The sequence below is a fragment of the Dreissena polymorpha genome, chromosome 4 (assembly GCF_020536995.1).
Source record: "Dreissena polymorpha isolate Duluth1 chromosome 4, UMN_Dpol_1.0, whole genome shotgun sequence".
Taxonomy (NCBI): Eukaryota; Metazoa; Mollusca; class Bivalvia; order Myida; family Dreissenidae; genus Dreissena; species Dreissena polymorpha.
The window spans coordinates 144,132,399-144,146,653 of NC_068358.1; the positions used below are offsets into that span (position 1 = coordinate 144,132,399).

At 41.3% G+C, this 14,255-nt stretch overlaps 1 protein-coding gene and 1 long non-coding RNA gene across 7 annotated transcripts in view; both read right to left on the reverse strand.

Moving 5' to 3' along the window:
* LOC127877249 (phosphopentomutase-like) overlaps positions 1 to 14,255 on the reverse strand; it is a 43,527-nt gene that overhangs the window by 26,787 nt on the left and 2,485 nt on the right. For all 5 annotated transcript variants that reach the window (XR_008048326.1, XR_008048325.1, XR_008048324.1 and 2 more), the window contains exons 2-6: positions 11,990 to 12,089; positions 11,425 to 11,492; positions 3,076 to 3,164; positions 1,676 to 1,760; positions 495 to 578 (exon numbers count right to left, since the gene is read on the reverse strand). Coding sequence is in view for 1 of the 5 variants with exons in the window: in XM_052422931.1 (XP_052278891.1) it covers positions 495 to 578; positions 1,676 to 1,760; positions 3,076 to 3,164; positions 11,425 to 11,492; positions 11,990 to 12,089 (426 nt within the window). In the remaining 4 variants the exon portion in view is untranslated. The remainder of the gene's footprint in view (positions 1 to 494; positions 579 to 1,675; positions 1,761 to 3,075; positions 3,165 to 11,424; positions 11,493 to 11,989; positions 12,090 to 14,255) is intronic.
* Positions 7,643 to 9,727, reverse strand: LOC127877254 (uncharacterized). Of its 2 annotated transcripts, none has more exons than XR_008048328.1 (3): positions 9,657 to 9,727; positions 8,840 to 8,882; positions 7,643 to 7,678 (listed from the first exon to the last, which is right to left on the reverse strand). It is a non-coding gene; the product is annotated as an uncharacterized LOC127877254 (long non-coding RNA). The 2 variants fall into 2 exon arrangements; XR_008048327.1 differs by lacking the exon at positions 7,643 to 7,678 and adding an exon at positions 8,331 to 8,366.

Genomic DNA, 14,255 nt, shown 5'->3' on the forward strand with positions numbered 1-14,255 from the left:
AACCACAATATCCCCACCTTTTTTTCAAAAAGCGTGGGGATAAAAATAAAAAATTACATGAAATTGATAATGAATCAAACTGTATGTACTGCAAGAAATTTTAAAAGATTATTCACAAGTATCAATTATTATACAGTAGGTAATAGATAAGATGCATTCTGGGAAAACGAAGATTAATGCATGTGTCTAAAGTGTCCGCACAGGCTAATCAGGGACAACATTTTCCCCTTTTAATGGAATTGTTTGTTAAAAATTTAGTCATTTCTTAACGAAAATGCAGTCTAGACGGACACTTTACACATATGAATTAGGCCCCTAAGGCTCAAATAAATCTAGTCTCATTCAGGATAAAGCTATAATTAATGGAGCCCTGTGCAACACAATGAGAAGTTGACTGAAGACAATGTCAAATTGGCTAAAATCCTATAAACTGGACATACAATTTAAATAACAACCACTACATTAAACAAACTTGTGAGGGTTGATGTTCTCACCTTGTACCCGTTGTCTTCTTTAGGATTATGTGAAGCTGTGACCATGACCCCACATGCACACTTGTAGTGGCGGGTACAGTGCGCCTGTAGATAAATACTGATAATCATGAGCATCAACAGTATGCACAAAGGCTAAATGCAGCAATAACTCTTCAGTGGCCCAGTCTTAGGGTCAACAAAGAGCACATGTTCAATACTACCCCAGTTGATCACAGTTGACTTATTTGAGACATGGGTTTAAAAAGGAATTATCTAGGCAAAAATTATTTCCCACCAAATATACCAAAATGTATGCATGTATTACGAAGGCTTTAAACAAGCAGCAATGTTAGAAGCTAAAGTAAAATTTTGCTCCCTAAGTGTTTGTTGCTGTTCATCAACAATCATCATCATTGTCATCACCACTCAACATCATCACCAATCAACATCATTATCATTAATTTATCATCTTAAGAAAGAAACAAAATCAACAATATTGTTGGAAAATTTACACTATATTATATAGGCAGAATTAATATTCAGATAACTGCATTAAGACAATAAATGTCATAATATTACAAAACCTTCAGATGGTAGATTGAATTCCTTAAAAGAAATGCTCCTTTATATAAACAAAATGATTTATTAAATGCATATAAAGCTTTTAAGCAAATGTCATGATAAACATTAGCAGAAAAACAAGTGCTTATAAGATTCATAATGTTTCCTCAATGTCATATAAGGAAAACTGCTTGCGGTCCCCATGGAAGCCATGTTTTTCAAAAGATTTCATGCAGATTAAATGAAAAATACGACATAGAGAGTATTCACAGGCAGCGATGTTTTTAAACAAGACCACAACCATTTTTAAATCAGCCAAGATATTGCAAGAACAAATATTCTTACCAAGTTTAAAGAAGATAGGACTCCACATGTGACTTTGTGAGTGTTTAACAACTTTTTCTTAAATTTAAACTACTAGCCTAGTTTTTCCTTAGTTTCTTGCTTGACCAAAATTAATTGGGACTAATGTTCTGACAAAGTTTGAAGGAGATAAATAAATGTGGCCTCTAGGTTATTAACAACATGAAGAGAAAAAAGGCAATCTCATAAGCTCTCTATGAGCTAAAAATAAAATAAGTTTTTCTTTGTATCTCATTAAAAGAAACCAATGAATAATAAAATATAATGATCTTACTCACAACATAGGGTGTTGGGCAAAGCTTTGAAAACAGATACACTTTGATGCCTTTGTTTAGAAATATTGTGGATGTCAACTGAGCAAACCTGAAAAAAACATAAGCATTTATATAAAATGCAGCAAAAAAACTAGTGAAAAAATAACAATTTTGACAAGAGATGTGTTTGTCAGAAACACAATGCCCCTACTGTGCCGCTTTGAAGCCATATATTTGACCTTTGACCTTGAAGGATGACCTTGACCTTTCACCACTCAAAATGAGCAGCTCCATGAGATACACATGCATGCCAAATATAAAGTTGCTATCTTTAATATTGCAAAAGTTATGACCAAAAATTAAAGTTTATGACAGACAGACAGACAGACAGACAGACAGACAGACAGACAGACAGACAGACAGACAGACAGACTAAAATCAATAAACTCTCGATCATTCGATCCGGGGGCATAAAAATGTTCAAATGTTTGTTCGATACTGTATACAGAGATAATAAAATACTAACATATTGGGCTAGTGTTGAAAAGTGTTCTTGTGTTAGCCCACATATAATTTAAAAGCTCAAACATTTAATTCATAATTACATTACCAGTGTCAGCAATTTAAAAAAATGTCACTGCATCCTTATGACTCAAAAATGTTCCAAACAGATACTGTATCCCAATACTTAGCTCCAGTTATAATACCTAATTTAATAACTGTTATGAGTAAATTAATTATGACAATTTTGATTTTTTCCACTGTGATAGTTGTTGCAAATTGTTAAAGCCAACATACACAACAGCCAAACAAACAAGCAAATTCATTGAATTGATATCCCCCGCCAATATATTCTGGACAAAAAAGTGTTATATTTTACACTCAAAAAAGCATTTTTTCAAGATACAAAGGGCCATAACTCCATTACTAACAGATGGCGTACAATGCCATTTGGCGTGCATAACCTTTATCAATTTATATACTCATACCAAGTTTCAATGAAATCCGCCAAAGCACTTCCAAGATATGGCTCCAGACACAAAAGTGCCGGACGGATGGACGGAAGGAAGGACAACGCCAAAACAATATCCCTCCGCCTATGGCGGGGGATAATTATGCATCCATGGCAACATGATTACATAATTAGTAACATTTACTGCACACATGTGAACACTGAATACATTAGAGCCATGCTCTGGGTAAACCGGGCGTAATGCATGCATGAAAGCATTGTCCCAGATGTGCAGGCTGCACAGGCTAATCAGGGATGGTACTTCTGCCTTTATAGAATTTTTTTGTTCAAACATCTGGGACAATACTATAAACACATAAGCCTATAAGCCTGGTTTCCACCAAGCACAACTCATTCGTCAACATATACCCAGATGTTGCATACATATTATCATACTGGAAACTTATTTTACCGTTTACTGTTGTATCTCCCGTCATAGCCAACACACACTCCCATTGCTTTTGCATCTGGAATGTTTTCTATCACATAAGAACAGAGCCCCTGAAAATAAAAGGTGTAAAATGATATAACTGATTTGTTTTTTGCAATAGTTTGCTTAATTAATACTGCATGCTGTTTGTATACTGAAATCTGAACACATAGCAATTGGTTTGACAAAACAGCTTGTACTTGCACTACAAATGTAACAATAAAGGGCATTTAAACATCAAATATCTTTACAAACAAAAACAAAGAATGATGTTGAACTTTCAACATGCTAGATAACCTAAATTGGACCACTGTTTTCATTTAGTAAAAATATAATGCTTACATTTTAAAAGACATGTTTACCATTTACATATGAAAACAAAATATGGCACAGTGGGGATAGATATCACAGAGAAAAAAGAATAATAATATCTTCCTGCATGTGAAAAATGTGCCTCGCTCTGGGAAATGTTTCCTTCAAAATTTGATTGTGCAGTCTGCACATGCTAACAAGAGATGAAACTTTTATGAATTTTTCGTTTAAAGGAAGTTTCTTCTGTGCCAAAATCAAGTTTAGGCGGAAAGTGTTGTCCTTGATCAATATATACAAACTGCACAGGCTGATCTGGGTCAAAACTTTATACACCTGCATTAAGCCCCATTTTTCCATAGTGAGGCTCAAATGCAACATTAAAGCCAATCCCCAGGTGGCCTTACCCGTGTAGCTTGTATGACTGTGAGATCATTCAGGTGGCCTTACCTGTGTAGCTTGTATGACCTTGCGATCATTCAGGTGGCCTTACCTGTGAAGCTTGTATGGCCGTGAGATCATTCAGGTGGCCTTACCTGTGTAGCTTGTATGACTGTGAGATCATTCAGGTGGCCTTACCTGTGTAGCTTGTATGACCTTGAGATCATTCAGGTGGCCTTAATTGTGTAGCTTGTATGACCGTGAGATCATTCAGGTGGCCTTACCTGTGTAGCTTGTATGACCGTGAGATCATTCAGGTGGCCTTACCTGTGTAGCTTGTTTGACCGTGAGATCATTCAGGTGGCCTTACCTGTGTATCTTGTATGACTGTGAGATCATTCAGTTGGCCTTACCTGTGTAGCTTGTATGACCGCGAGATCATTCAGGTGGCCTTACCTGTGTAGCTTGTATGACCGTGAGATCATTCAGTTGGCCTTACCTGTGTAGCTTGTATGACTGTGAGATCATTCAGTTGGCCTTACCTGTGTAGCTTGTATGACCGTGAGATCATTCAGGTGGCCTTACCTGTGTAGCTTGTATGACCGTGAGATCATTCAGGTGGCCTTACCTGTGTAGCTTGTATGACCGTGAGATCATTCAGGTGGCCTTACCTGTGTAGCTTGTATGACCGTGAGATCATTCAGGTGGCCTTACCTGTGTAGCTTGTATGACCGTGAGATCATTCAGTTGGCCTTACCTGTGTAGCTTGTATGACTGTGAGATCATTCAGGTGGCCTTACCTGTGTAGCTTGTATGACCGTGAGATCATTCAGTTGGCCTTACCTGTGTTGCTTGTATGACCGTGAGATCATTCAGGTGGCCTTACCTGTGTAGCTTGTATGACCGTGAGATCATTCAGGTGGCATTACCTGTGTAGCTTGTATGACCTTGAGATCATTCAGGTGGCCTTAATTGTGTAGCTTGTATGACCGTGAGATCATTCAGGTGGCCTTACCTGTGTAGCTTGTATGACCATGAGATCATTCAGGTGGCCTTACCTGTGTAGCTTGTATGACCGTGAGATCATTCAGGTGGCCTTACCTGTGTAGCTTGTATGACTGTGAGATCATTCAGTTGGCCTTACCTGTGTAGCTTGTATGACCGTGAGATCATTCAGGTGGCCTTACCTGTGTAGCTTGTATGACCTTGAGATCATTCAGGTGGCCTTAATTGTGTAGCTTGTATGACCGTGAGATCATTCAGGTGGCCTTACCTGTGTAGCTTGTATGACTGTGAGATCATTCAGGTGGCCTTACCTGTGTAGCTTGTATGACCGTGAGATCATTCAGGTGGCCTTACCTGTGTAGCTTGTATGACCGTGAGATCATTCAGGTGGCCTTACCTGTGTAACTTGTATGACAGTGAGATCATTCAGGTGGCCATACCTGTGTAGCTTGTATGACTGTGAGATCATTCAGTTGGCCTTACCTGTGTAGCTTGTATGACCGTGAGATCATTCAGGTGGCCTTACCTGTGTAGCTTGTATGACCGTGAGATCATTCAGTTGGCCTTACCTGTGTAGCTTGTATGACCGTGAGATCATTCAGTTGGCCTTACCTGTGTAGCTTGTATGACCGTGAGATCATTCAGCTGGCCTTACCAGTGTAGCTTGTATGACCGTGAGATAATTCTGGTGGCCTTACCAGTGTAGCTTGTATGACTGTGAGATCATTCAGTTGGCCTTACCTGTGTAGCTTCTATGACCGTGAGATCATTCAGTTGGCCTTACCAGTGTAGCTTGTATGACTGTGAGATCATTCAGGTGGCCTTACCTGTGTAGCTTGTATGACCGTGAGATCATTCAGGTGGCTTAACTTGTGTAGCCTGTATGACCGTGAGATCATTCAGTTGGCCTTATCTGTGTAGCTTGTATGACTGTGAGATCATTCTGGTGGCCTTACCTGTGTAGCTTGTATGACTGTGAGATCATTCAGTTGGCCTCACCTGTGTAGCTTGTATGACCGTGAGATCATTCAGGTGGCCTAACCAGTGTAGCTTGTATGACTGTGAGATCATTCAGGTGGCCTTACCTGTGTAGCTTGTATGACCGTGAGATCATTCAGGTAGCCTTACCTGTGTAGCTTGTATGACCGTGAGATCATTCAGTTGGCCTTACCTGTGTAGCTTGTATGACTGTGAGATCATTCAGTTGGCCTTACCTGTGTAGCTTGTATGACCGTGAGATCATTCAGGTGGCCTTACCTGTGTAGCTTGTATGACCGTGAGATCATTCAGGTGGCCTTACCTGTGTAGCGTGTATGACCGTGAGATCATTCAGGTGGCCTTACCTGTGTAGCTTGTATGACCGTGAGACCATTCAGTTGGCCTTACCTGTGTAGCTTGTATGACCATGAGATCATTCAGTTGGCCGTACCTGTGTAGCTTGTATGACCGTGAGATCATTCAGGTGGCCTTACCAGTGTAGCTTGTATGACCGTGAGATCATTCAGGTGGCCTTACCTGTGTAGCTTGTATGACCGTGAGATCATTCAGTTGGCCTTACCTGTGTAGCTTGTATGACTGTGAGATCATTCAGTTGGCCTTACCTGTGTAGCTTGTATGACTGTGAGATCATTCAGTTGGCCTTACCTGTGTAGCTTGTATGACCGTGAGATCATTCAGGTGGCCTTACCTGTGTAGCTTGTATGACCGTGAGATCATTCAGGTGGCCTTACCTGTGTAGCTTGTATGACCTTGAGATCATTCAGGTGGCCTTACCTGTGTAGCTTGTATGACCTTGAGATCATTCAGGTGGCCTTAATTGTGTAGCTTGTATGACCGTGAGATCATTCAGGTGGCCATACCTGTGTAGCTTGTATGACCGTGAGATCATTCAGGTGGCCTTACCTGTGTAGCTTGTATGACCGTGAGATCATTCAGGTGGCCTTACCTGTGTAGCTTGTATGACCGTGAGATCATTCAGGTGGCCTTACCTGTGTAGCTTGTATGACAGTGAGATCATTCTGGTGGCCTTACCTGTGTAGCTTGTATGACTGTGAGATCATTCAGTTGGCCTTACCTGTGTAGCTTGTATGACAGTGAGATCATTCAGGTGGCCTTACCTGTGTAGCTTGTATGACCGTGAGATCATTCAGGTGGCTTAACTTGTGTAGCTTGTATGACCGTGAGATCATTCAGTTGGCCTTACCTGTGTAGCTTGTATGACCGTGAGATCATTCAGTTGGCCTTACCAGTGTAGCTTGTATGACTGTGAGATCATTCTGGTGGCCTTACCTGTGTAGCTTGTATGACTGTGAGATCATTCAGTTGGCCTCACCTGTGTAGCTTGTATGACCGTGAGATCATTCAGGTGGCCTTACCAGTGTAGCTTGTATGACTGTGAGATCATTCAGGTTGCCTTACCTGTGTAGCTTGTATGACTGTGAGATCATTCAGTTGGCCTTACCTGTGTAGCTTGTATGACTGTGAGATCATTCAGTTGGCCTCCCTGTGTAGCTTGTATGACTGTGAGATCATTCAGGTGGCCTTACCAGTGTAGCTTGTATGACTGTGAGATCATTCAGGTGGCCTTACCTGTGTAGCTTGTATGACTGTGAGATCATTCAGTTGGCCTTACCTGTGTAGCTTGATTGACTGTGAGATCATTCAGGTGGCCTTACCTGTGTAGCTTGTATGACCGTGAGATCATTCAGGTGGCCTTACCTGTGTAGCTTGTATGACCGTGAGATCATTCAGGTGGCCTTAATTGTGTAGCTTGTATGACCGTGAGATCATTCAGGTGGCCTTACCTGTGTAGCTTGTATGACCATGAGATCATTCAGGTGGCCTTACCTGTGTAGCTTGTATGACCGTGAGATCATTCAGGTGGCCTTACCTGTGTAGCTTGTATGACTGTGAGATCATTCAGTTGGCCTTACCTGTGTAGCTTGTATGACCGTGAGATCATTCAGGTGGCCTTACCTGTGTAGCTTGTATGACCTTGAGATCATTCAGGTGGCCTTAATTGTGTAGCTTGTATGACCGTGAGATCATTCAGGTGGCCTTACCTGTGTAGCTTGTATGACTGTGAGATCATTCAGGTGGCCTTACCTGTGTAGCTTGAATGACCGTGAGATCATTCAGGTGGCCTTACCTGTGTAGCTTGTATGACCGTGAGATCATTCAGGTGGCCTTACCTGTGTAACTTGTATGACAGTGAGATCATTCAGGTGGCCATACCTGTGTAGCTTGTATGACTGTGAGATCATTCAGTTGGCCTTACCTGTGTAGCTTGTATGACCGTGAGATCATTCAGGTGGCCTTACCTGTGTAGCTTGTATGACAGTGAGATCATTCAGTTGGCCTTACCTGTGTAGCTTGTATGACCGTGAGATCATTCAGGTGGCCTTACCTGTGTAGCTTGTATGACCGTGAGATCATTCAGGTGGCCTTAATTGTGTAGCTTGTATGACCGTGAGATCATTCAGGTGGCCTTACCTGTGTAGCTTGTATGACCATGAGATCATTCAGGTGGCCTTACCTGTGTAGCTTGTATGACCGTGAGATCATTCAGGTGGCCTTACCTGTGTAGATTGTATGACTGTGAGATCATTCAGTTGGCCTTACCTGTGTAGCTTGTATGACCGTGAGATCATTCAGGTGGCCTTACCTGTGTAGCTTGTATGACCTTGAGATCATTCAGGTGGCCTTAATTGTGTAGCTTGTATGACCGTGAGATCATTCAGGTGGCCTTACCTGTGTAGCTTGTATGACTGTGAGATCATTCAGGTGGCCTTACCTGTGTAGCTTGTATGACCGTGAGATCATTCAGGTGGCCTTACCTGTGTAGCTTGTATGACCGTGAGATCATTCAGGTGGCCTTACCTGTGTAACTTGTATGACAGTGAGATCATTCAGTTGGCCGTACCTGTGTAGCTTGTATGACTGTGAGATCATTCAGTTGGCCTTACCTGTGTAGCTTGTATGACCGTGAGATCATTCAGGTGGCCTTACCTGTGTAGCTTGTATGACCGTGAGATCATTCAGTTGGCCTTACCTGTGTAGCTTGTATGACCGTGAGATCATTCAGTTGGCCTTACCTGTGTAGCTTGTATGACCGTGAGATCATTCAGCTGGCCTTACCAGTGTAGCTTGTATGACCGTGAGATAATTCTGGTGGCCTTACCAGTGTAGCTTGTATGACTGTGAGATCATTCAGTTGGCCTTACCTGTGTAGCTTCTATGACCGTGAGATCATTCAGTTGGCCTTACCAGTGTAGCTTGTATGACTGTGAGATCATTCAGGTGGCCTTACCTGTGTAGCTTGTATGACCGTGAGATCATTCAGGTGGCTTAACTTGTGTAGCCTGTATGACCGTGAGATCATTCAGTTGGCCTTATCTGTGTAGCTTGTATGACTGTGAGATCATTCTGGTGGCCTTACCTGTGTAGCTTGTATGACTGTGAGATCATTCAGTTGGCCTCACCTGTGTAGCTTGTATGACCGTGAGATCATTCAGGTGGCCTAACCAGTGTAGCTTGTATGACTGTGAGATCATTCAGGTGGCCTTACCTGTGTAGCTTGTATGACCGTGAGATCATTCAGGTAGCCTTACCTGTGTAGCTTGTATGACCGTGAGATCATTCAGTTGGCCTTACCTGTGTAGCTTGTATGACTGTGAGATCATTCAGTTGGCCTTACCTGTGTAGCTTGTATGACCGTGAGATCATTCAGGTGGCCTTACCTGTGTAGCTTGTATGACCGTGAGATCATTCAGGTGGCCTTACCTGTGTAGCGTGTATGACCGTGAGATCATTCAGGTGGCCTTACCTGTGTAGCTTGTATGACCGTGAGACCATTCAGTTGGCCTTACCTGTGTAGCTTGTATGACCATGAGATCATTCAGTTGGCCGTACCTGTGTAGCTTGTATGACCGTGAGATCATTCAGGTGGCCTTACCAGTGTAGCTTGTATGACCGTGAGATCATTCAGGTGGCCTTACCTGTGTAGCTTGTATGACCGTGAGATCATTCAGTTGGCCTTACCTGTGTAGCTTGTATGACTGTGAGATCATTCAGTTGGCCTTACCTGTGTAGCTTGTATGACTGTGAGATCATTCAGTTGGCCTTACCTGTGTAGCTTGTATGACCGTGAGATCATTCAGGTGGCCTTACCTGTGTAGCTTGTATGACCGTGAGATCATTCAGGTGGCCTTACCTGTGTAGCTTGTATGACCTTGAGATCATTCAGGTGGCCTTACCTGTGTAGCTTGTATGACCTTGAGATCATTCAGGTGGCCTTAATTGTGTAGCTTGTATGACCGTGAGATCATTCAGGTGGCCATACCTGTGTAGCTTGTATGACCGTGAGATCATTCAGGTGGCCTTACCTGTGTAGCTTGTATGACCGTGAGATCATTCAGGTGGCCTTACCTGTGTAGCTTGTATGACCGTGAGATCATTCAGGTGGCCTTACCTGTGTAGCTTGTATGACAGTGAGATCATTCTGGTGGCCTTACCTGTGTAGCTTGTATGACTGTGAGATCATTCAGTTGGCCTTACCTGTGTAGCTTGTATGACAGTGAGATCATTCAGGTGGCCTTACCTGTGTAGCTTGTATGACCGTGAGATCATTCAGGTGGCTTAACTTGTGTAGCTTGTATGACCGTGAGATCATTCAGTTGGCCTTACCTGTGTAGCTTGTATGACCGTGAGATCATTCAGTTGGCCTTACCAGTGTAGCTTGTATGACTGTGAGATCATTCTGGTGGCCTTACCTGTGTAGCTTGTATGACTGTGAGATCATTCAGTTGGCCTCACCTGTGTAGCTTGTATGACCGTGAGATCATTCAGGTGGCCTTACCAGTGTAGCTTGTATGACTGTGAGATCATTCAGGTTGCCTTACCTGTGTAGCTTGTATGACTGTGAGATCATTCAGTTGGCCTTACCTGTGTAGCTTGTATGACTGTGAGATCATTCAGTTGGCCTCCCTGTGTAGCTTGTATGACTGTGAGATCATTCAGGTGGCCTTACCAGTGTAGCTTGTATGACTGTGAGATCATTCAGGTGGCCTTACCTGTGTAGCTTGTATGACTGTGAGATCATTCAGTTGGCCTTACCTGTGTAGCTTGATTGACTGTGAGATCATTCAGGTGGCCTTACCTGTGTAGCTTGTATGACCGTGAGATCATTCAGGTGGCCTTACCTGTGTAGCTTGTATGACCGTGAGATCATTCAGGTGGCCTTACATGTACCTGTGTAGCTTGTATGACTGTGAGATCATTCAGTTGGCCTTACCAGTGTAGCTTGTATGACCGTGAGATCATTCAGTTGGCCTTACCTGTGTAGCTTGTATGACCGTGAGATCATTCAGGTGGCCTTACCAGTGTAGCTTGTATGACTGTGAGATCATTCAGGTGGCCTTACCTGTGTAGCTTGTACGACTGTGAGATCATTCAGGTGGCCTTACCTGTGTAGCTTGTATGACCGTGAGATCATTCAGTTGGCCTTACCTGTGTAGCTTGTATGACCGTGAGATCATTCAGGTGGCCTTACCTGTGTAGCTTGTATGACTGTGAGATCATTCAGGTGGCCTTACCTGTGTAGCTTGTATGACCGTGAGATCATTCAGTTGGCCTTACCTGTGTAGCTTGTATGACTGTGAGATCATTCATCATGTTATATCCTGCACCCATCCTTGCACGGAGACCTGCATAGCACAACAGGCTATATCTGCCATTCAAATGAAGACTCTTAGATCATAACACGTACATGCACAAAAAAAACTTTTTGAAAGTATTCCTTTTTTAGACCTTATCATCAGAGTTTAAAGCGGCCATTTCCTGAAATTTGTGGGGGAAATTTTCATTCAATTTCAACGTTATTTAATTTCTGTTTCCAAGAGGATGATAAAAGCGTTATATAGTATCAAGCATTATCTTGGTACAATATTGTTGCTTCCTGAAAAGTATATCATATGTGTCCGCAGTAAAAAGTAAGTTATTAATATACAAACGGGCCATTGGAATTTTACACACCTGTGATGTTAACTGTTTTAACAACATATATATGTATACTTCAACAATTAAAAATAGATGCTTTAAATGATTTACAGCCTATTTTAATCTTTACCTAAACCATACTTATTTTATAAATATGAGTCATGATGTCTAGTAAAAGTATGTTCAATAAAATAATAAACACTACCTGCAGTTCCGAATTCCATTCTGTGAAACAGCCGTAACTGGAGCTCATCAGCATTGCCTTCATCAACCAGGGCTTGAATCTCTTTGTTATCTGTCTCATTCTGAAACAGTAGTATCATTTTTCACATCAGAAACAGAGTATACAATTAAAGTAACTTAAGCCCTCACTTACATTTCTTCTTTAGGAGAATTTGCTGCCACAGGTACGGTGGTCGAGTGGTAACACTCTGGTCTACCATTCCAGAGGTTCCCGGTTCAAATCCCAGCTGGGGCACTGGAAATTTCAGAAATGCTTTAAGTGTTTTCCACCCAACTAGAGATGTACTGGTATGAAACCCAGGTAATTAGTTTAAACCAATTTATTTTAGCTCGATTGCATAGAAAGTAATTCCTACTTATTTGAAATGCTCTCGAGTCCGTTTCCTGGGCCTAGAACCAGTACTTGGTGTCTATATGGGAGATCGAAAGAACGCTCCCACAGCGGGGATCGAACCCGTGACCTCCCGGTCGCAAGGCGGACACCATATCCATTACACCACGGCGACCTTGTAAACCCAGGTAATTATCGTGTGTATCGGTGCTATACACTGAGCACGTAAAAGAACCGAGGTATCTATTCGCAAAGAGCTAGGGTATCGCACCCAGATTCCTTGTATCCCAATACTGTCTCTTCTGCTTGCTGTCTCTTCAGCAAAACCAAAGGACCCCATTGGAAATAAGTGCTTGTACTTTCATGGGTTATCCTTGACCGCAAGGTCAAAATAAATACATACAATACATACAACTGAAAACTACATTACTTGACATTAATTATATTCATAACAACAACAGGCCCTTTTTTCAATGCACCTACTGACCATATATATTTAACCCACATGAGCAAGTTAAACTGGGCAGAGACATCATAATTAATTGTCCCTGGGACAATTCAGGGGTTCCACTGGCCCAAAAAAAGTTGTCGCCACTTTTTCGCGGCGTGAATACTGTTGGTTATTCCACCTTATTTATAAGAACAATCATTTTAAGAAACCTTACTACATTAATGTCATTGACTATATTATCACTTTAAAAAGTATGTTATTTCATAAAAAAAAATAAGTACCTTCATAAGTCATACCTTCATAAGTATTAATAAGCTTTATTTGTATATAAATAACATTTTTTTCAACTTGATAAAAAACACAGATAACCAAAATAATATAATAATGTTAACATCAATGTATTAAACAGTATGCTGCATAAATGTTTCGAAATTAATTATTTAAACATAAAAAATCACACCAATGTTCATCATTTGAAAGGGAATCAGAAAATAAAGCATCTCATGTCAAATTGTTTAACAGTTATATTTGGTCATTTGGACATGATATACATCAGCTTCTGTTGTTAGCAAGTTTTCTGTTAGTGGTGGATGATTTCCAGGTTCAATTAAATTACTGTTGTTCACGCCTTTTTCCTGACAGAAAGGCCCAATTAATTGCCACAATCCATTCTTGTTGCCTGAAATAACATAAAACATATTTTTACAAACTATCAACATCAAACCAACACATAAATGTCCCTATCTTTAAATGTCCGAATTTAATATATCCGAAATATAGTACATCGAGTGAATGTTTTATATTTAATTCAGAAATTGTTGTTATCTTAATCTATTTATATCCTTCCCAGTACATTACAATAATGAATCTATTAAACAGAAATGCTCACAAATACCTGTTGAAACAAGTTTTTATTTGTTGATGTGGTGCAATTAAATGCTTTTGCCAGCCCCATGGTTTTGATTTTAACAAAGAAAGAGCGGCCCTAATAATCATTATAATTATTGATCGTCGTGACAGTTTGTCCCCGTGTTACTTAACTTATTGCTCAATATCATAAAGGAGCCGTTAATCCGATAATAACCCCCATAAAACTTGACAATAGCAGTAAAAACACCGTTTGTAACACTTACACGTTTCGGTGATTTCTAATGCACTCTGCACTGTAGGTCGCTTACATCGTCGTAAATCAATATTTACAACTGACAGACGCTGGCCGCTAATGCTCGGTCGCGTGCTTTCGACTTGAAGTACATTTTCGGATAGGATTTTACCGATTTTTTTAAATTCGCCACTTTTAAAAAATTGGAGCCACATTTAAAAATTTAGCGCCATTTGGCGCCAATGGCGATCGACAGCGAAACCCCATTGAATTATTGCTTCCGAGCTTCTAAAAAAAATTATCAATGCTAGTGACTTTTCAGGTGCAGTACCCTGTAAATGTTG